This window comes from Eriocheir sinensis, chromosome 66 (genome assembly GCF_024679095.1).
Source record: "Eriocheir sinensis breed Jianghai 21 chromosome 66, ASM2467909v1, whole genome shotgun sequence".
In the NCBI taxonomy this organism is placed as follows: domain Eukaryota; kingdom Metazoa; phylum Arthropoda; class Malacostraca; order Decapoda; family Varunidae; genus Eriocheir; species Eriocheir sinensis.
The window spans coordinates 9,465,172-9,487,850 of record NC_066574.1 but is presented as its reverse complement, the minus strand read 5'-3'; the positions used below and the strand labels follow the sequence as shown (position 1 = coordinate 9,487,850).

Here is a 22,679-nt window from a genome sequence, read left to right as displayed (position 1 = left end):
CTGTAATGGACTGACAGAGAGTCCTTCTACTACTTTAATAAGAGAATTATGGACCCTTTGGACTGAATAATGAACAAGATCATTCACTCACGTCTGGCATGCTTTGAATGATTACTGTAATTGCATCTCTCTCTGAATGTTGTGTGTTCAGTTTAAGGGTTTCAAGAATTTAATAGTATCGTGCTCGGATGTTAAGGATAGACTGATAAACACAATATCATTTTATTTCTTATGTTACAATACATGTAGCAGTTGGGTTTTCTCAAGGCACAAGTTATATACAGTTTCGTTATTGACTCTCGATACATCTACAGGTGGACATGTTTACTTTTTCTCTCGTTCTCTCACCTATGTACAGCGACCTGTCGGCCTGGCAGGCGCGGCCCGCACGTCCCTAACATTGCTTGTCGTCAGCACTTGACTGGCGCTCGTGCAGCCTCGCCCGAGCCCCCACGGGGCCCGGGCCTCGGTGGCTGGCGCCTTAGGGAGAGGGGAAGGCGGGGGTCTAATGGCACTAATGAGGGACAAGGGGAGATGGCCGTGGCAGGGAAAGAGTCGAGGAAGGGGGTAGGGAAGGGAGCGGTGTGTGGGGGCTTTGGCAACGGTAACTAATAGATAAAATATATATAATTATGTTTAAAACAATAATAAAAGTGAAAGTGAAGCATCTGATAATTATACTGAAGGTTAAGAGAAGAGAAGGGAAGAGTCAGAGATAGCGAGGAAGGGGCACGGTGGGGCGGGGCGGGGACCTGAGGGGGGGGCTGGGCCAGGGCAGGGCAGGGAAGGGAAGGGGCAAACAGGCTTGTTAAGGCTAAATGGCAAGAATTAAAGCTGCGTTTGGAGCCCATGTTGGCTGGGAGACTAACTAGGAATGTGGTCTTCTCGGCTACTGGCTTTGTTTGGGGCCAACTCAAAGAAGAAAAAAAAGAAAAATAATAATAATAATAATCATTAATGGAAAAAAATATAAATTATAATAATGATATTAGTAATAAAAAAATAGTAATATGATAATGATAATAATAATGATAATATAATACAGACGAAATAATATACTTACAATTTTAGGTGGATTAATAAAGTGCGGTAACAGAGCAACACACCTGAAAGTAGCTGATACACAGGTAAGGGACACTGAGGTTAGGCTGAAACATGTTAAAGGCAAAGAAAACATAAAACACACAGGCGGTAGGGCTCAGCTTGGCTTCGCAGGGCCTGAGCGAGGGCTGAGGTGCCGGGCGGGCGGCCTCGCCCCCCCACCTCCCCATACGTCTCGCCCTCACCACGCCCAGTGCGTTGCTACTCAGGCTACTGAATGTTCCTGGGATACCCGCAGCTCACGGCCATTGATGTTTAGGGGGATTATGTGTCTCCTAAGCCTTTAGCCATGCCCCAGCCTGGCCCCGCCATTCAGGTGGTTCATTATGTATGTGTCATATCTGCGGTGTTCCCAGCTACAGTGCATGCTCAGCGTGGCGGAACATGTTCAGAGCTGCAGGCTGTTCAGAGGTTAGGGGCAGGGCTTGGCCGCCCGTCACGTGTACGGGGGCGTCGGTTGTGTCTGTGTCTGGTACGTTACATGTTTAGCACACAGTGGCGTGATGGGAGCATTAGTACATAATGAAAGCTGAGATACAAACTTAAAAAAGCTTTAGCCCATGTTCAAAGCTTTCAGTACGTGAACAAAGCTTCAATGCATTCAAAAGTTCTGTACATGATTAGATTTGTGGCACCATTGCCTTGTTTTGACAAGAACAATGCACCAAAAATATGTAGTAAATCCCGTCAACAGTGTGCACTGCTACGTCACATGCTGGAGGTGCAAGCTTTTTTAAACTCATGTACAGAGTTTTTGCATATGCTCAAAACTTTGGCACGTGCTCGCAGCTTTTATACATATTTGTGCCACCAATTTGACGCCCCGCCAACCACCCGGCACCTTAACAACGGAACACTTGGACAAGGGAGGCTGATGCTGCATGTGAACAGAAGAGCCAGAAATATGGACATTTGGTTAATTGTACCTGAGCGAGGTCACCTGGCCAGGTGTTTCTGCAGGGGTAAACTTGAACACGGACAGGAGGGGGAGGAGGAGGAAAAAGTGGAGAAAGAAGAGGATGATGGAAAAAAAAAAGGAAGGAGAAAAAGCAGTAATATAAGAGAACAAATAATAAGAGGAGTGGGAGGAGGAGCAGGAGCAGAACGAGGATAGAAATCGTGAACCAGTAATTATGTGGAAGTCCAATGAAGCAAATGACGCGTGAACAAGCTTACCTGATCAGAAGCACCTGCAGAGAGACAATTTAACACGGTACCTGAACCTGACCAGCACTACCTGATTCTAGAGACCTGAATTGAAATACCCGGTAAGCCTGCACAAGGAACCAAAGCCCAAGTAGCTAGAAAGGGCTCTCAGCCGGGCCCTGCAGCCTCCTTCTCCCCCACGGCCCAGACGGCCGGCCGGGGAGAGCACACACAAATCTGTCATGTAAAAAGCTGAACACCAGTACCCGACTTAGGTACCCCGGCAGACAGCACCGGAGGTTCAGTGACGCCCCAGCCAGCACCCAGCCGCTTCAAGCATGCCTATGAGCCTCTTTCACCGAATTAAAACTGCAGCAGGCGCCGAGGTGTCATGGTGACAGCCGCAGCGCACCAAGCCCTGGCGTCGCGACTGGGTGCTGCCTGAGGCCCTTCGCCCTGCGCGGCGCCTCACCAGGAGGCGCTGCAGTAAAGCAGCCACACCGTCTCACGCGGGCCGTCCGTGTGCCTCAGTCAAGACGAGGGACAACGAGTGGCCGCAGAAAATAAGAAATCTGTGTTTAAAACCTAATTTTATACAATAGAATATACAAGTAATGTTAGTATTTGCAGTACTAAAGGAGGAATACTTGAGCGGCGTTCATTCAACCTGAGGAAGGACTTGGCTGAGGCACAAGAGACTCCTCCGCCAATAAAAATATATATATAAAAAGAAAACACAAATAAAACCTTGTCTTTCGCCAGCCACGCATCGGAGAGCACGACTCTGAGTCCACTCATCGGTGGCACACGAGACTGGAGGAAATAATACGCCAACAGGCGTGCTCGGGGGTGGCTGTAGTCAAGTCTGTCAGTGTTGGTCTGTCCCGCCGTGACCCTCACACGCCTGCTGGGGCGGCGGGGGGAGGGGGGGAGCAAGTAGGAAATGAGGGGAAGACTGCGTGCATGCCTACGTTACGGGTCTGAGGGTAATAAGGAACGTTGTGTGTATGTGTGTGTGTGTGTGTGTTTGTGTGTGTTTGTGTGTGTCCCTTCACCGCCACGAAAATTTTAGTTTGCCGAACTTGAGGTATTTGTATGGGCGCAGAGACTTATTAAGGTCCTCCTTGTTTGCCTTTCCGAACATATTCATCGGTAAGGACAAACATTTTTCGGAATCAAACCAAAGATACTGAAGTGTTTTGAGGACAGTGAGCCACGGATGATTTTAACCGAACGAATAGTTAGTCATCGACTCTGAGGTACTTGTGTGTGTGTGTGTGTGTGTGTGTGTGTGTGTGTGTTCCCCCAAAATAAGATTACAAAGAAGTGATTGATTGACTTCTCTCTGATAGATCTCTTTCATTATGACGTAAAAAACAAATGTATATATAACAAATCCGGTTTAAATACGTAAAAAGAGCAAAAATATATGTCCAGATATAATAGAAAATTTCCTTATACATCATATATAAAAAAAATTATATTGGGCGAAGACGAGCCAAGTTGCAAGAAACACCGCCGCCGCTTACGTGCCAGCCAGAAAATGTTGCAGTGTGTTGCGGAGGTGACAGTGTTTGTAGTGTTCTGGTGTTGTCAGTGTGGTGGTGTTAAATAGTTGTTGGATGTTGTCGGAGTAGTGGTGTAGTGGGAACGGTGGTGTTGAGAGCTTGTATATTGTATAGAGGTATAGTGATAATGTGGTAAGGTATAGTGACAATATGGTAGTGGGAGAGTGTCGGTGTGTGATGAGAGTGTGTTGTAGGAAGGGTGATGGTGTTGTGCCAAAGTGTGAGAGAAGTTGTAACGTGTGATAGTGACGGTTATGTGGTGAAGTCTGTGGTGTGTGATGTGGGGGTGTTTTTAGAAGAGGTGAGGTGTTATGATGGAGGTGATCGAATGGCTTGTGGCGTGGGTATGGTGGTTTGAGAATGACGCTGAACCTTGCGTGTGATGGTGATGAGTGGTGGTACTGTGGCAATGGTCAAAAGGAATCATGGTGCTATACTGATGGTGTGGTGTGGTAATAGTGTTTGGGTAAGTCACAGTACAGTAGCCGAATATAAGATTATGGCGGAGAAAACAATAAGTGTATATATATTCGTCTTTTCTGGGATAAGATACTGAAAAATCATTAGAGATATCGGATTGAGGTTTTGTATTTGTAAAAAAAAATATTTAACCTTATTGCTTCTTTTTCCGCCTCATTCTTACATTCGCCCCCTGTATTGAAGGTGTGATTGTGATATGCCAGGGGTGTTAATGGTGTAGTGTGGTGACATGGCCCTTCCGTGGTGGTGTGGTCTGGTTTGCCATGGTGAGAATGCAATGGTGTGATGTATATATAGGGTAGGTTGTTTTGGCGTAGCTTTTTCTTTGTATTGGGGTGTGATGTGGGTTTGGTAGTGTGATGTGAAGATGTGGCAGGGGGGTGTGGTGTGTGGTGGTGATGTAGCGGGGTTGTGTGTGGTGTGGCTTTAAAACTGGATGCGTGGTGGTGCAGAATGAGGGGTTTGGGCAGTCCCTCAGCAGCCAGTGTCAGTGAGTGCTTTGCGTGTGCTTTGTTCTCTCTCTCGCTCCCCGCACCCACGATCAGGCGGTGGTCAAAGGGAATCAACGACGATATAAACTTGGGAAACGGCTTGACGGTATATCGACCAGTCCACTTATCGGGTCTGCCTCCGTTACTTTGGCGGTGCACTTTTCATCGAGAATAAGTACAAGTGAAAGATTGGAGTTCACTTCTGGTACAATTTACTCACCTACCTTATGTATTTTATATTTTTTAAGTACTCGAGAAACGGTGTAAAAATCCATCTTGCAATCATTTTACTGAAAGTGTTTTATTTCTGGTGCGGGTTTGTGATGTTAGGCTTTTGGTAGATCTTTTTTTGATTTAGTTAATTACATATTTCTACATCGTTTATCGAGTACTTGTAAACGTAAATAGCATCTTACAATGCAGTTTACTATAAAATTAAGGCTCAGATGAGAAAATATTTTACTCCTCTGGAATAAGATGCTGAAAAATAATTAAAGATATCAGATATGAGTCTCTTCACCAGAAGTTCTGCATTTGTTCATAAAAAAAATACAGTCACATTATTTTTTTTATCGCCAGAGTCTCATATTCCCCCTTTTTTAATTAAACTTATCGCTCTTTTCCACCAAAATCTTATATCAACATTTTTCAACTATCAGTAAAAAAAATCGTTCTTTCTATGTAACATTCTTCACTTTTTGCTGATCCGTTTTCCGTTTTTTTCCTTGCGCGCAGTTATTTACCAGCCAGCATTTCCATTTCGTCTTCATTTTCCTTACGTTTTTCCTACAAGGCGCCTCCTCGTTTAGCCTCGTCCCTTCCATGTTTAAGCTGTAATGTTTCGTTTGGAATTCATTATCTTTTCCCTTTCCTCCTTTTTTCCTAGTCCTCCCATACCACCTCCTCCCCCTCCTCCTCTTAGTCTTCCCATGCCTTCACATTCTACGTCTTCTCCTTCCTCTTCGCTGCTCCTTCCCTTTCTCAGACTTCTTTCTTCCCTTCCTCTTTCTCCTACCATTACTAGTCCGTCTCTTTTTATTCTTTCTCTCCTTTCTTCCTTTCCTTACAAATACTCCTTCTTTCTCTTCTCTCGTCGTTTCCTCCGTAACATTCCTTCCTTTCCATTCGTCCTTTCTTTCCGATTACTTCCTCCTCCTCCTCATTCTCCAACTCCCCTTTCTTTTGCATCTACTACTTCTTCTCCTATTTCTCGCCATTCGCCCTTTCCCTCCTAATACTTCTTCTCCTTGTTCCTTTCTTCCTCTTCCTCCTCTTCCTCGTCCCTTCCTAATCCCTTCCCTCCTAATGGCCGGCCAATCCCTGCCAGCCTGATGCCATACGCTCCTCTCTCACCTCCCTGATTGCCCTCCTCCCACTCCATGTTCCCTAATCATTATACGCCCTTCAATGCCTACCCTTTCTCTCTCTCTCTCTCTCTCTCTCTCTCTCTCTCTCTCTCTCTCTCTCTCTCTCTCTCTCTCTCTCTCTCTCTCTCTCTCTCTCTCTCTCTCTCTCTCTTTTTCTGTGTGTGTGTGTGTGTGTGTGTGTGTGTGTGTGTGTGTGTGTGTGTCTCTCTCTCTCTCTCTCTCTCTCTCTCTCTCTCTCTCTCTCTCTCTCTCTCTCTCTCTCTCTCTCTCTCTCTCTCTCTCTCTCTCTCTCTCTCTCTCTCTCTCTCTCTCTCTCTCTCTCTCTCTCTCTCTCTCTCTCTCTCGGTGTCACCAGTTGAACAAATCTAATCAAAAGGCGGTGATTCTTTCCCCTTTGGCGACCGGCGGCGGATTTTGGGGCCCAGGGGAGGGGAAGGAGGACACGAGGGGAGGCAGGGGCAAGGGGAAGGAGGGGACGAGGGGAGGCAGGGGCGAGGGGAACAGCGGGCATGGGAGAAGTGGTGGTCAGGGGTCAGGGGGTGAGGGGGGTGAGAAGGGGGTAAAGGGGAAGGATTGAGGGGAAGGAAGGGGTGAAGGGGACAAGTTCGAGGGGATGAGGTTAAGTATTTACTGTGGATTACGTGGCGGTCAGAATTAGCTGATTGAAAGAGCAATGGATGCAGTCAGAGGGGAGGCGAGGGCGAAGGAGATGAATGGGCGAGTGTGGAAAGGGGGAAGGAGTTAGTGGTAGAAGGGACGCTAATTACTAACGATCTTCTCCTCCTCCTCTTCCTCCTCCTCCTCCTCCTTAGTGACCCACCCTTCATCGCTCCTTTTCCCTCTCTCCCTTTCTTCCTTCCTGCGCCATCATCTCCTCATCTAATTTCTGTCACCCAGTATCCAATCGTCATCGTACGTAAGATATATTTTTGGCTTCTGATCTGTGTCTGAAATTTGTTTGCCTGATAATATGTTGGAACAGATTTAGGACTGATTGCTTCCTACATGTTAGTGAAGAAGGTTAACTGAGTCATTATCAAATTTCGGGAACGTTAATAATATTCTATTCGACTAAATCACTTGAATAATAATCATGAATAGGTATTTGAGAGGCTGTTTAATAAAGAATAAAAGAGAGAGAGAGAGAGAGAGAGAGAGAGAGAGAGAGAGAGAGAGAGAGAGAGAGAGAGAGAGAGAGAGAGAGAGAGAGAGAGAGAGAGAGAGAGAGAGAGAGAGAGAGAGAGAGAGAGAGAGAGAGAGAGAGAGAGAGAGAGAGAGAGAGTAGGGGGCACTAGTCACAGCCTCGTCACAGCTAATCTTCACTTCTGTTATGGGGACGCGAATCTTACGACCTGATTGCTTGGTGATCGCGAACGAGTGGAGGGGAGGGAGAAGAAGTGGAGGAGGGGGAGGAAGAAGGAAAGGGGGGCGGGCGAGGGGAGAGAAAATTGGTCTGGATTAATGGACAAATGGGTAAAAATAGTGACTGTAATTGGGCAGAGTGTGGCGCCTCCTCACCCTCGCTCTCTCTCCCTCCCGTGTCCGGATAATTGAACACAAATGACTCGGAAGTGAATATGCGAAGCTGCGGCGGCGGGTGACTCGCGCCGCCCCCCTTCCCCCCCCCCCCGCCTCCCCTCAACCTTTCTCAACGCGCTCAGACATTTTTTTTTCTTTTTTTTCTGTCGTCTGGCTGTCTACATGTGTGTGTGTGTGTGTGTTTACCTAGTTGTATTTACCTAGTTGTGGTTTTACAGGGCCTGGGCTTACGCTCGTGTGGTCTCGTCTCTGTATCTATATTTGTCCAACTGTGTGTGTGTGTGTGTGTGTGTGTGTGTGTGTGTGTGTGTGTGTCTACTTGTCAGTTTCTTCTTAGTTTGTTTTCTTGTCTATGTTTGTCGGTTTGCTTGTCTGTCTGTCTGGTTATCTATGAATATATGTCTTTCTGCCTATCTTTCTTTCTGTCTATCTGTCTGCGTCTGTGGTTGTCTGCTTCTCTGACTTTCGCTCTGTATATGTATGTCATAACAATCTGTAACTGTTACCTACCCACAGACAGATAGATGGATAGATATTCTGAGAGAGAGAGAGAGAGAGAGAGAGAGAGAGAGAGAGAGAGAGAGAGAGAGAGAGAGAGAGAGAGAGAGAGAGAGAGAGATTGAAAATTATTGTATTTGCGTATTCAAAAAAGTCTGTCATGTGCTGCATTGATTTAAGTGTTCAAAGATATAAATATTGATATCTTATTATCCCTGAAGGTATCTTTGTACACGTAGAGATAACTCGTTTAAAATACTTTCTCACATGTAAAAATATATTCATCATCGCTATCATGAAGTGTGTGCCTGGTGGATGTTAAACTCTCGCGTCGTGGTTTCACTGAGAGATGTCGAGAGGGAGGCGATTCTAGTTCACGGCTCTGGTAATGCCAACGACACGGTAAGCTCGGCAGGGGGAGCTAGGGAGAGAGGAGCGGTGATGCAGGTGGAGAGGGGAGGAGGCGGTTCGGCAAGGGAAGGGGAGGGGCGACGAGACGGGAGGAGAAAGGAAGTGATGTGGAGGGAGGGGAGAAGAATGGGCGGTGCAGGAGAGGGGTGACGCGGAGGTGGGAGGCAAGCAAAGTGTGGTTGATAAATAAGCGAGTTGAATCTGCAGCAGCTTATGAGTTACAATCCCTGAACTGTTATATCACGGCTTTTTATTGTAACTGAGACGAAAATGAACTTTAAATTGCATAAATATATGATTTGTCGGCCACAAAATTAATGTGTAATGGATTGACTTTTTTTTTGCACAGTATTAACTACTACACGACCCTTGCAATGATGATTTGAATAACGGCATCAGAACATTACGACTTGCAGCCACTGAAAACTGTTTACTTGACTGAAGGCCACGTCAATAGAGGATGCTGCGGGAGCCCATAGCATAAGGTTTGACAAGGGCACCACAGCACGGGAAGGGGCGAGGCGGTGTGGTGAGGGAGAGGCGTTTGTCAGTGTGTGTGTGCTCGGCGATCAGCAAAAAAGGGAGAAGCCTGAGGAGCGCACCGCAACAAGACGGCGGACGTAACGAGGCAGGAACAGGTGTGTGTGTGTGTGTGTGTGTGTGGCTGCGATACCACTTCCGCCACGGAAATCGCCAAAAAAGCTTAACCTCGCGAGGAGAACACTCGGGAAGGGATGTAAATTTTCCCTAGACAGAGACAAAAACGCGACAATACCACTTGAAAAATAAGACAGAAGCAATTAGGTAATTTGTGAATAAGATCAGTAGTCGCCGCGGCGCTGCTCCTTCGTCCTGTTTCCCGGTGAGTGACAAGCAGCTTCCCTTGCTTATTATCGCTTCTACGCCAAAGACCACGGATGATGAGCCTCAAATAGGCAATATCCTCAATTAAGCTCTGATGGTGATTATCGTTAAGTACCGGTGAGGCGAGTCTTACGCCTTGCTACCCTGCCGGTCACCTCCCATTATGGATATCTTTATCACCATAATTATCCCGTTCATGTGCCCTTTAGGACAAGACTGACATAAATCCGCCGCAAGCGTCTCGATTTCTATTAAAGCTCGCCCGAAACGCATTTCCCTCGGAACCTCCCGCCGTGGGACTGCACGTAAAGCACTCAGCTGATCCTGACCACTGCTTAGACTTCCTACCTCTGGATTTTGCCACCTGCTGGGTGAGGGCGTGGCGCGGCGCGGCGCTGCTCGACGGGCGGCGGCGTGGGCGGGACGCCATAACTTTCACTCCTTCACCGCCAGCGACGCGCGGCGCCCCGTGTGCCTGGCGGGCTCACGCCGATGCCCGCGCCTGACGGGGCCTTGACGCTGGCCCTTGAAGTTTGACCTTGTGAGCGCAGTGTGAGCCGAGTTAATAGAATACAAATTGTGTAAAAATAAAGTGTGTTATTGTCTATAAACAAAAAAAAGTTGGAACCATACACTGACAACACTGGTACAAATGCCCATATCATAGTTAGTTTAAAAATCCGCTTACATTAGTAAACACTATAGACACTTTACACACGAGGCTCGTAGAGGGCGCAAGATTTGGCACATGCTGACGGGGTGACCGGCGCGGTGGGCAGGCCCGGGGCCCGGCCCGGTACCCGTCCCAAGGTGGGCCCACGTCCTGCCCTACAACTCCGCCACCACCGAGGACGCCCCGAGGGCGCCCACTATCACAATAGGGAACACAGCCTGCGTCAGGCGCCCCCCTGCACCCTGCGGCTGCTGCCCGGCCGCCCACGCCGTCCCCCAGCTACAGAGGGCGTCGTGGCAACAGCCGAGAGTAGCTGGGAGAGGTCCTGAGGCCGCCCGCAACCAAGCTCTCACACGATAGGCTTGAGGTCTGGCGCGGGCGGACTCATGGCCTGGGCGGTGGGCGTGGTGGGCGTATTGATGGGCGGCGTGTTGACAGACGCGGGGGAGGACACTGAGGGGGGTTCGCTCTGGCTGTTCTCGCTGTCACATTCACTGCCGTCGCTGTTCTTCTTCCCGCCGCTGCAGGCGTTGTGCGTCTTCACGTGCTTGCTAAGATGGTCCGACCGCATGAACCTCTTGTTGCACACGGGACACGCGAACCGCTTCTCACCTGTGTGGGTTCGGAGATGACGCTGTAGTTCATCTGAGCGCGTGAACCTTTTCCCGCAAAAAAGCCAGTTGCAAACGAAAGGGCGCTCACCCGTGTGCCAGCGAAGATGCGCCTTCAGATGTGACGTCTTGCCGTAGACCTTGCCACAGCCTGGGATATGGCACGAATGGATGTTCCGTTTCCGGAGGTGAGCTCCGGCCGGACCAAGACGATCAGCTTCCTGGCAGTTGGGGCAGTCACAGGTGGCACGGCCTGTGTAGCGCCGCTGGGAGCGTGGAGACGGCACCTGCGGCAAGGTGGGCTGGCCCAGCCCGAATGGGGAGCCCATGGCCGGAGCCATGCCCTGTGTAGGCAGCATGGATTTGTACGTGTCCTGTAACAAGTGCTGTCCCGAGGATAGAAGGTGTGCCGTGTTGGAGGCGGCCAGTGTGTGGGATAGTGTGGAATAGTCGCCCGTGGGATAGTTGGCCATCTGGGACATGCCGGCCACCCCTGACAGGCCCGCCGACGTGGCTCCTGACATGTCCAGCCAGGAGCCGGCCGAGGCAGCGGCAGCACTGTGCATGTCCCACCAACTTGTTGTGTTGAGAGAGTTCACAGCCGACACCTCGGGCTTGATGGCCGAGGCGGCGCCAGCCATGCTGTTGAACGGCCAAGACTCGTACGGGTGGGTAACGCCCGCGACACGGGAGTACATGGAGCTCATGGCGGGGATGTGTGTGGACCCGTCAACCTTGGACAGCAGGGCCGCCTGGGCAGAGTCCGACTGTCCGCTGGTGGAGGAGGTGGGGAAGTACAGGTCTGAGGGCTGTGGGTAGGAGCAGGCGGCACTGGTCGTCACCACCGGGCGCTGATAACTGCTGGAGGAGGAAGCCGGATGACCACCGCTAACCGAAGAGGCGGGGCCTGACCTCTGTCCTGTGCCCACGCCTGAGGCTCCGCCCCCCGACCCCGCCGCGGCTCCGACTGGACTTTTCTTCCAGGGATGGAATCCTTTCCCTACGGCTGCATCAGCGAGTGGAGGCGGGCTCTTGCTGGTCAGTTTGTTGCACTGGGCGGCGAGCATGGCCAGCGGTGTCCCTCGGAGCGAAGGATGGTCCTGGGGAAGAGGAAAGAGCGTGTTACACTCCAGCTAGAGACACGAAGATTGGTAAAGGAAATGCCTCAGTGTCCACCTGAACTAATGAGGCCAGGTAGTCTGGTGGTCAAAAAGGCATCACCCCCTCCCTTGGCCTGACCATCACCCTCACTTATTGGTAAACACCTACATCCTCCTAGCCAATGGCAAGGGTTCCCGCCCCTCTCCTGCTGTTGTCTTAAAGGTCATGATCTGACCTGACCGCCGGACACCCTCCCATCACCACTTCCCTCTGTGTTTTAGCCTCACGTGGGAGGTCTGACGATTATCTCGACTCTCCCGTAGCAAACCACAGATCGACCCTCCTCCTCACACTCCCCCATCCCCTCTCCCTTCCTCCAGCCACCTCTACACCCCCTCCCATCCTTTCTTCCTTTCCTCCCTCCCTCCACCTCCTCTTCTTCCTCCTCCTCCTCCTCCTCCTCCTCACCCTCCTCCTCCGCCGCCGCCGCCGCTGCCGCCTCCTCCTCCTCCTCCACTTACAACCCTGAGCCATCACCACCACCACGGGGGAGCGCGGCACAGGCGAGGGAAGGTTAATTAAGGGAATAACGGAACACTTGGCTCGAGAATACAATTTAAGCATCAGCCTCCCGTGGGGTCTGGGTGGCACAGGGCGGCGGCGAGGCGTTTCAGGAGGTAAAGAGAAGCGACTGTCTGACCTAAAACTGCATGGTGTGGTATTTTAAGGTAATAGTTAATGATAAATAGGACACGCTAAATTACATTCCCTACATACATAGCAAATTTAAAGGAAATAAATACTAACTGCCTGGTGAGTGTTGTTCTTAAAGGTAAATAGTATACTTTATAGCTCATAATAGGAGTGATATGCTTTTATAGATTAAGATTTCACATTTCGGTGGAAGAAGTAAAGACAGAAAAGAAGAAAAAAAAAAGCTTAAAACCGCCACACTGAACGACCTCGACAAGAAAAAAAATGGAAAATCGAATCATGCAAGTAAAAATAAAAAGGTTCATGACAAAGAAAATATATAAATCACGAGACAGAGAAAGAGGAGGCGTTAGAAAATTATCCAGAAACCGGCTGAAGAAAAAGACACGTCACGGAGATGAAAAGAAGACATCACAGAATTATTGAAGCGAGACGAGGTATTTGTGGGCAACATGAAAGGAATATTTAAAAAAAAGTGAACGACAAGGACAGGAGGGAAAATAGAAGCAGAAGGAAGGGAAAAAAAATCTATGGTGACTTTTCTAATATCTAAAAGGGAGAAAATCAGTGAGAGAGAGAGAGAGAGAGAGAGAGAGAGAGAGAGAGAGAGAGAGAGAGAGAGAGAGAGACAGACAGACAGAGAGAGAGAGAGAAAGCGAGAGCGAGAGAGAGAGATGGTCAGTGGTCTGCGGTCGCCGGTAATGTCCGCAGGCACACTCTTAATTGAGGGTGTGCACTCTGAGGCCGACGAGCTGGCTGGCGGAGTCCACCTGAGTCTGGGCACGCCGGACCGACCCCTGCCCCCCGCCCCTAGCCCCCCACCTCAGCCTCCCGACGTCCTCCATCATGCTCCATCCCTGCCCTGTAATGTTGCACCGCCTGTATTTCTCGGGTACTACAAAACGCAAGTCGAGAGAAGCAGTGGAGCAACACCAAGGGAGGGGAGGAGGGAGGGGTAGACGTTAAGGTGGGCTTGGGGAAACTTGTAAAGCGAGTTGGCAGTAATGTCGCTATTTTTATTCACCGCCGCGTGTGTGTTGTGCATATATATGTTCCCCCGCGCCCTCAAAGAGTCTCTCCGCTAATTCCTGACGAAATACTCCCATTATTTTGGTGTGTGGCGCTGTGCTTCCCTTCCTCATCCCCGAGTCGCTTGTTTGGCTTCGCTTGTACGTGTGTGTGTGTGTGGTGGGGTGATTGAGAAGAGAGAAGGAGGGAGGGAGGAGATAAAAGAGAGGCAGGGAGAAAGTACTGTTGGTGTGTGTGTGTGTGTGTGTGTGTGTGTGTGTGTGTGTGTGTGTGTGTTTTTCATTAAGTATAACACGCACACGCACGATACATATAAACAACTAACCAAATAAGTGAATAGAAAAATATGTACCTATTTATTTTCTGCCGTAAAGCTTGTATCTTCCCTTTATTTATTTATTGTGTGTATATGTATGTATGTGCGCTCTCTCTCTCTCTCTCTCTCTCTCTCTCTCTCTCTCTCTCTCTCTCTCTCTCTCTCTCTCTCTCTCTCTCTCTCTCTCTCTCTCTCTCTCTCTCTCTCTCTCTCTCTCTCTCTCAAATTATCTGATAAAATTCGTCACTGGATTAGAGTCGGTGCAGCAACTGGCTGATTAAGCGGCAAACCACCGGCTTCTCCCATTAGGTTCCAGAGTTACGCCGCGCGGCTCCCAGCGGGGGAAAATGTTACTCTGATGGTGGTTAATAACACGCCCAATGGATGGCTTCACTTAACTGCCTCCCTGCACACACACACACACACACACACACACACACACACACACACACACGGTAAAACACCCACCCTCCCTCCCGCGGGTCTCGCATGGGATGATATACGAAGATCTTCACGGTGAGCTAAGGCAATTATGTTCCACGGAGCCTAAACTTGATTTGAAGAAGTGTTGCCGCAGCGCAGGACAACCCTCCCTCCTTCATGCCCACGTCCCTCCTCTTCCTCCTCCTCCTCAGCCGTTGTGAGAGGTTTCAGCCGGTCATTTCTTTGTCTGGCGGATGCTCTGGGTGTGTGCCATGTACTCAGACCCAGACTCGTGTATTTACCTATAAAAGTTAACATTACGTCCCCGGATGCAAGGAAGAGCAGCGAGAGGGAGGTTATTGGTAAGGAAGAGGCGAGGAGGAGTACGTGGTAAGGTGAGGGAGGAGGAGGAGAGGAGGGGAAGGAGGAGGAGGCTGAGGAGGATCGCGTGGGTAATGTGAGGTCGGGGAAGACTCCCTGCTGAGCGGCTAACATAGCTTGTCATAAGGTGCCGCCACTTCTGTTACGTCTTGCTTCCTGACCACCACGGGGAGCACGCAACCCTCCTTATACGTCTGACCTCCCGCCCCTCCCCTATGCTGCTGTTCCTGTCTTCTCTCACCTATTGTCTCTGATGCATCCCTCCTCTTTCATTCTAGCTTCCTCCTGTTCTTCTCTCCTTTGTGCTGCTCCCTTCCTTCCTCTTGTATCATGCTAATCTTGTCCCTCCCATAGCTTTTATTTTTCTCGCTTGCTCCTCCCTACCTTCCCATTCTCATCTCTCCCATTCCTCCATACCCTCACCTGTCCTGTTCTCTCCCCCTTCCCTCCTGTCCGCATTCTCTCTTTGCACCCATCTTTCCTCTCCTGTATCCTCTTGCCCCATCCATCTTTTTTTATCTCTTCTATCTTCCTCTCGCCTCCTTCCCTCCTCTTCACTCTCTCTCTCCCTGCGTCTCTCTTTCTTTCCTTCATCCCTTCTCTTATCCTCCTCTTACCTCATCCCCTTCCTTCTCTTCCTCTTCCCCTCCCTTCCCCTACCTTGCTCCTGTCACCTTTCCCTCCCCTCTCTTATCCTCCCTTCACTCCCTTTCCTCCCCTTCCCAATTCTTCTCTCGCCCAGGTTGTTTTTCGTTGTTTTATCCCCTTTCTCCTTTCCCTCATCTTTAATATTTCTCTTGGCCTGTCTACATTCGCATCTCGGTTTATTAATCACAACGTTACATAAGGCAACGGATCATCTTTCATACTCGTGGTAAAGTGGGATAAGACAAGGCTGTTTTTGGCTGTCTCTCTATCGAACGAGGCCGCGCGATGTGTAGTGTCCGGGGAAACTACTCTACTGGGCCGGCGTTGTATAGCGGCGGCCGGGCGAGCGATTCATCATCTTTCATTATCTAACATGACGCAGGTGTTGGCGGGCTGGCGGGGAGCTCGCGGGAGGAGGAGAGTGTGTGTGTGTGTGTGTGTGTGTGTGTGTGTGTGTGTGTGTGAGGCTGCATCGGACACATCCCTTCTCTTTCTCTTTCTCTCTATTTCCCTTTTCTCTTTTCTCTTTCTTTCTTTCTTTCTTCTCTCGCGCTCTTTTTCTTTCTTTTCCTTTCATTTTTTCTTTCTTTTTTCGGTTTTCTTTAAGTTTTCTCTTTCTTTCTTTCTCTTTCTTTTATTCTTTCTTTACCTCTTTCCTTCCTTCCTTCTTTCTTTCATTCTCTCTTTCTTCCTTTTTTTCTTTCTCTTTCTTTTCTCTCGCTTTTTCTCTTTTTCTTTTTCTCTAGCTCTTTTTTTCTTTTCTTTTTTTTTTCCTTATTTTTTCTTTATTTTCTCTCTCTCTCTCTCTCTCTCTCTCTCTCTCTCTCTCTCTCTCTCTCTCTCTCTCTCTCTCTCTCTCTCTCTCTCTCTCTCTCTCTCTCTCTTTCTCTCTCTCTCTCTCTCGTGCCAGTAAATCACTCCCACAAGTCATTTCCACCTTTTTCTCACCTGGTGCAATCCCCAACTCCTCTTCCGCTCCACATTTTCTCTAATTATCAATACAAGCTAACTCTTTGCCCCGCTGCCTCATATGCTATTACTAACTGTGACTATTACAACCTCGATGCAACCAAGTAGCAAGGAACAACATAACCAAAAACCTATCTCTTGGCCACTCTTCTGAAATCTTTTTTTTATAGAGGTAGTGATTAGCGGGCTTTTTTGTGTGTGTTTTTGGCCTTTGAGCTGCTTCCTTGGTTGTAAAAAAAGGTAATAAGTAGAGAAGAGGAAAGTATAGTGAGGAAAGTATAGAGTGAAAAGTATAGTTGCTGGAGCGTGGAAGATGAAGACAAAGAGAAATGGAACGATAAATCAAAGCAGAGGGAAAGATAGCAATTAAATCATTAGAGTAATAAAAAAAAACTTAAACGGATATTGCACAGGCGAGAGGGATGAGAGGAATGACGTGGGAAGGTCACATTCTAACACGACTGAAAGCAAATAATTTTCCCATAGTGATAGTTTTAGTGTGTATCAAGCTCTTTCCATGTTGAGAAAGAACAGTATTTATGTTTTTGAGGGCTAGCATTCATAAAAACGCTGCATAAAACAAGATCATTTCCGGTATCGATGACTGTAGTTGTTTGGCTCCTTTGGTTGGTTGTTCCTTGTTACTTTGGTCACGAAAGTCGCGAAGGTAATTCTGCTTTCTTATCTATACGTGGAGGAGGAAAAATAGCTCCTTACGTTCTTATGTTCTTATGCTCTTATTTATGTTTGAGCGTCAACATTACTAAAAACAAAACGAAAAAACAGTTTCCCGTATCGCTAATTTAATTTTAGCTATTTTTTTTTTTGCCTCCTCTTACCACGAAAGACGCGAAGGTGTAACGATTTCTTATTTTATACAAGGAGGAAGGAATATGATTGATGCTTCTGAACGTCAACACTCGTAAAAGTAATATAAACCAAAACAAAAACAAAAATAATCCCGTGTCAATACCAGAACAGTTTCCACCTTCATTAACTTTACCTCACCGCATCTGTCACATCGAGAACCCCATATAATATTGCTTTAATGTTTTGTTTTGATACATTAATGATATATAACGTTACATTTGCATCAGATGATTAGAGGATTGGCATAACAACAACAACATGACGCATATACAAAAACAATTCGATAAGTCCTTTTCCCCGCCCCTGCCATCACAAACACCGCGAGGATGTGTAATGTCATGTTTTGCACGTCACGGAGCTACGAGACAAGCACCGAACACGTGTTTAGAGAGATACGGCGGGGTGGCGGGACGGACGGCCTGATAGCGAGGATTTATTCGGTGTTGTTGGCGCTCTGAGATTTGTAGAAACAGCAAATAGCGAACTCTTGAGGTTTTCACGTTCAGTAATTTATGGTCTGTATCTTGTTACTGAATGAGAGAGAAAGAAAACAGAATGAAAGGAAGAACGATAGAAAGAAAAAACGAAAAAAGAAAAAGTTGATTTGTGTTCTCGCCTCTTGTTGATGAATGAAAGAGAGAAAAAGAAAGAAAGAAAAAGGAAGAAAGAAAAAAAAAAGAGGGAGATAGTGAGAGACAATGAAATAATGGACAGATATCTCTTCCATCGTGCCCCCTGCCCCGCCCCGGCCCCGGCAGCTGGAGGGGTGGCGTGTGGCAGGTGGCGGCGGGGCGGTGGAGGAGGACAGGACGGACTCGAGTGGAGGGAAGGAATGGTTGGACACTCGAGGGGAGGCTGGAAGGTGCACGAAGGCTACAAGACAGAGTAGGCTGAATGGGTGTGAAAGGCTGTGGCGAATAAAATCCAAAGCCAAAGACTACAGCGAATCTTGAATCTTGAAACGTTTCAGAGAGGGCTGGCAGCTTGACAAAGGCCACAAGGCAGAATAAGGTTATGGTATCCAGGGATAGACTTTCATCATCATTGTAGGTCGGATTTTCTTAACTTGTGTTGTTAGCGACTTTTACAGTACTCAGTACATTAATTTTTTTTGTCTAATTTGCTTTTGCATACTAATGACGTCGATGATCTCTAAATAAAGAAAATTGCCTTAATATGTGGACAAAATCACTGTATTTTTGTAGTAAAAGTGGTCTGTGTAACTAAATTATAATTATAGTTTGCTGAATAACCCACTTAGTAGTATGCCACTTGTACCGAAGTGCTGAGGTGCTGAACTCAGAAAAGGGCAAGAAATGCTGTCGAAAATAGTGTTGATGGAGCCAAGAGATGATGGATGTTTAAGGCGGCTATGGAAAGCTGCAGGAAGCTGGTGGCCGAGAATGGGGTGGGTGAAACATGGATTGCTTCTGGTGACTTAATTCCCCTCGCCACTGTTTTGGGAAGGGTCCTGCCTGCTGAGGGCGTTACTCTCCTCTCCCGTGCGTGGTGGACAGACGCGTATCACATGTGCCGGGCCGCAAAGATGGTATCGAGGTAATAGAATACTGGAAAGTGAGTGCTAACTAATTGCCGGAAAAATATTAGACAAAAATTCCTGCAGTCCAATTATCTATAATGAATTTCCGGTGTCGTGGCCAATAAATAATGTATCGTGGGGGTGGAGAGGGTGCTGGGGGAGGGGTGGGGGGGGGAGGGAGGGACTCTGGGGCGTGTTGGTCATGAGGGAAGTGAAGCGAGCTGTTTGTAATGGCGGACTGCATGACGGCGTAACACTGTGGCGGGGGAGTGAGAGGGGGGGGGGGGGGTGACTTATGAATTTCTATGTATCAAGTTGTTTTCCGTCCTTTGAAAACGTTTAGCGCGTTACCTTTAGAAAACATGGCTGTGAGGCGTATTTGTTAATTGCATGGATGTATTTTTCAATAAGTGACGGAAATGTGACGTGGCGAGACACTTAACGTCATTACCAAGCAATTGAGAGTCGTCCACCATGGCACAATCACGTGCTGGACACGCGTTCGACAGCCAGTACTTTTACCGATAGAGCTTGGAGCTGCTTAGGGACGGATCTTTGGGCACGGCTGCAACCTCCCATCACACCCACCCACACCCGGGAGGCGGACACAACTCCCGACTGACGCATTTACTGCTGGGTGGATCCGTCTCTACTTCGCCTGGGAGTCGAACCCGTGACATTTTGGTTGTGAGTCTGGTGCGCTATAACACTTACAGTACGGTGTGTGTGTGTGTGTGTGTGTGTGTGTGTGTGTGTGTTTTAGGAGGCTGAGTGTATAGATGGATGGTTGCCAGATCTAGGGCGGGGTAACAGGGAGGGCGGGGTGGTGGGTGGGGGTCAAGGTTAGGTAGTGTATGTGGGTTGTGACGCCTTTTCGGGGAGGAGGAAAAGTCTCAAACTCGATGAATGATCTATGAAGTAGATAGACAAGGTTGATCATTCGTTGAGAAATGTACAGAATATTGGTAAAAATATCAACGCATGAGAAAATCAGTTGAATAAATACACTAAAATAAAGGACTTTCACGACGTAAGGAAATGCATTCCTATATGTTAGCGGTGGTCGCCTGCACCACGTATGTAACCGGAAGCGCCTGACAGCACAGATAAAACTCTATATTCATTATGTCCCGCAGGAGCATACACGCGTAAGTCTCCTTAATACACACGAAAAATAATTGAGCGGAGCCTGTGAGTCTCAGAAGGAACATAACCTGTTATCTAAGTAACCCTGGAGCTGTCAACGAAAGGACTCGCTGAGCGCCAGACACACACAATAACACGAAGTAAATCAGCAGGAGCGGGTCACCCATCTGGCCTGGAGTGGCTGAACCGCGGCCCCCCGGGAGGCGGCGGCGGGGCTGCTGGCCGCGGACCCGGGGCGGTGTGTGGCCGGCCGGGGGTGGTGGGGGCCTCCCAGCGGGGGACCACTACCTGATATATCTTTCTCTTTATTACAGATTATGTCCTCATTCATTACCACTGATATACGCTCCGCTCACCCCCGAGATATACGCTCTTCCCACGCGTGTTGTGCTGTGGCGGTGCGTGATTCATGCCCCTGCTGCGTGCATGACAGCCGCGTCAGGCAGCACGCCCACGCCTCCCGCCTCCTCACCCGTCCCCGTCGGGAGCCGTCATGTCTTCAGCGTGGCTCAGGAAGCAGAGTTACGACCGACGCAGTACTATCACTCTTTCTCGCCGTTAATGTTGTCAGCTCGGGGATTAAATGGTTATCCGTCAGTTTATGAAGCAATGTGCACGTCCTTAGGGTCGGGGATCACGGCAATGACCACCGTTAAAAGCCCGACCCAGACTGTTCTGCAAACGGTCCCAAGACAGGCCAAGGAGGCACACGTTAAGGAGAAAACTCTACACTCGTGGCAAGGCGGTGGTTGAGGTGTGGGGGCGGTGAACGTGCTAATGTGTTGCAGTAATCGGCGCCTAGTGAGTCCAGTAAGCATGTGTGCTGCCAGGCACGTAGCCCCTGCAACATATGTGCAAATCTTCAGCATTTCTTTTCCTTTTCACGAGGCGCGACAGAGGAATCTACTACAGGCCTGCCGTCAAAATATTTTCATCGAGCTCCAGCTGACTTGCTAAATTTTAGGTACCAAACAAGGGGAGAGTTATGTAGACAACTGTAATATTAGAATATCACATTGGTTTGAAATTAGGTGTTGACATGTTTAGTTCTCTTTCACTGAGTCTTAGAATATGTATACGACTGACAGCTGGCAAGAGGTCTAAGCCGGACTTTACCGTCACTTGCCTGATCCCCTGAACGGGCGCTTTGAAAATATATCGGCTGTTCATATGAGTGTCTGGTTGTTTGTGGGGGCGAGACTCCTCGTAGTGGTTGGTAGATCAGCGTCCATGCTGTCTTCAAGCAGGCCGACAAAAACAGGCCTTCGCCTCGCTCGGCTGCCCTATATAGCTGCCTGTTTTCACGCCTGCCTGCACTGACCTCGCGTAACCTGAGCCGCTTGCTGCCGCCCTCCAGTATCAAGTCACTGGTTTGGGCGGCCCCGGGCGAGGGTGCCAGCCAGTCCGGGGTGACGGGGGCAACATGGCCGCTCGTGTGGTGGCCTTAGGACACCCCAGCACAGCGATACCAAAGACACTACCGTCGTAGGGCTAACAACGGGGACGGTAATGAGGACAAGCCATCACAAGATGTAATGCAGGGCGGCACCATTTGGCCGAAGCCTTACAAGGTTCCTGCCACCCCCTCTCCCCCCTCGGCCCCCTTCCAATGGCCGCCCCGCCGTGAAGAATGGCGCCCACACGGGCCACGGAAGACACTGTCGAAGTAGGCGACGTTGACAAATGTGGAAAAAATGTAGTGTGTAGCGGACGAGAGACAGAAGGGAGGGCGAGGCGAGGGGTGCTGCTGGAGTCTGGCAGCACGACATTAGTCCATTGTTCGCCTTAATGGCGCCTGTCCCGTCGGCGAAAGGGTGGGCCTCCAGCCGGGCGTCACGCCGCCTCCACCAAGACATGCGAATTAACTCCTGCTCATTTTCTTTCCGACCTAAGTGAAAAAAGACAAACACGCAATCATGAAGCAGCAATTTCAGAACTTCTAGACCATTAATTTCCTTTTTGGTTCCCCTTGCCGAAGCGTCGCAACAAATTGAACCGAGTTAGCAATGCCATCAGTGGACGGCCCTTGCACCTCCCTTCAATCTGGGTGTGTATGGCCAAGCTGCCCCGCCAGAATGCGCCGCCCGCCCCCCGACACTGAGAAATGGCCACGTATACATCACGGCGGAGCGGCCCGCCCTCCCCGGCCCGCCTCACAGGTGACACGGGGCGGGATCGATCCGGCAGGCGAGGCGGTGGGCGGCGCCGTGCTCGCCGGGCCGCGGGTCACCCTGCAGCTGCGTCTTGCTGCCACTGGAGGAACTATCCGTGGCCCGGCCGACCCCTGACGCCCTCTCTCTCACCTTCCTCTCTGCCACACGCCGCGGGGCACAAATGTTCTGCAGCTTGAAAGTGTGAACACGGAATGAGTAACAAAGGGCGTGCCACTGCTCACCGTATACATTCATGGTGGCGTCGCGCAGACAAACGTACGTCAGTCACACAAAAGAAAACAAGGCAGAAAAAGAAAAAAAACGAGATGCTGCTATCAAAAACAAAACGAGAATCTGGAAGTCTAGATGGCTTGGGAAAATAACTGAATTAATTTGAGCATCATGGACCCTGCGGCTTTAAAAGGATCAGATTCAATTTCGTTGAGCTTTTTTTTCTTTCTTTTCTTCCCCAGTTTTTCGCGCGGAGTCTTGACAGCCGAGTCGTGAAACTTGGCGGCAGACTCGCAGGTAAACAACTTGGATTTTTTTTCCCTTAAGCTTTATTAATCGACACTTTACTTAAGAGGGAAGGTCAGGCGCCTCACGAAGCCTTAATGTACATCGATGCGGATAATTACCG

General features: G+C 49.0%; 1 protein-coding gene across 5 annotated transcripts in view; it reads right to left on the bottom strand.

Annotated features, from left to right (window-relative positions):
* Window positions 1–22,679, bottom strand: part of LOC126987847 (transcription factor Sp9-like) — a 108,630-nt gene that overhangs the window by 7,705 nt on the left and 78,246 nt on the right. For 2 of the 5 annotated variants that reach the window (XM_050845274.1, XM_050845276.1), the window contains one exon: window positions 7,410–11,849. In XM_050845274.1, the coding sequence (XP_050701231.1) occupies window positions 10,488–11,849 (1,362 nt within the window). In that variant the 3' untranslated portion in view covers window positions 7,410–10,487. Of the gene's footprint in view, window positions 1–7,408; window positions 11,850–12,018; window positions 12,211–22,679 lie in introns of those variants that run through there. The other 3 variants (XM_050845277.1, XM_050845278.1, XM_050845279.1) reach the window with 3 other exon arrangements.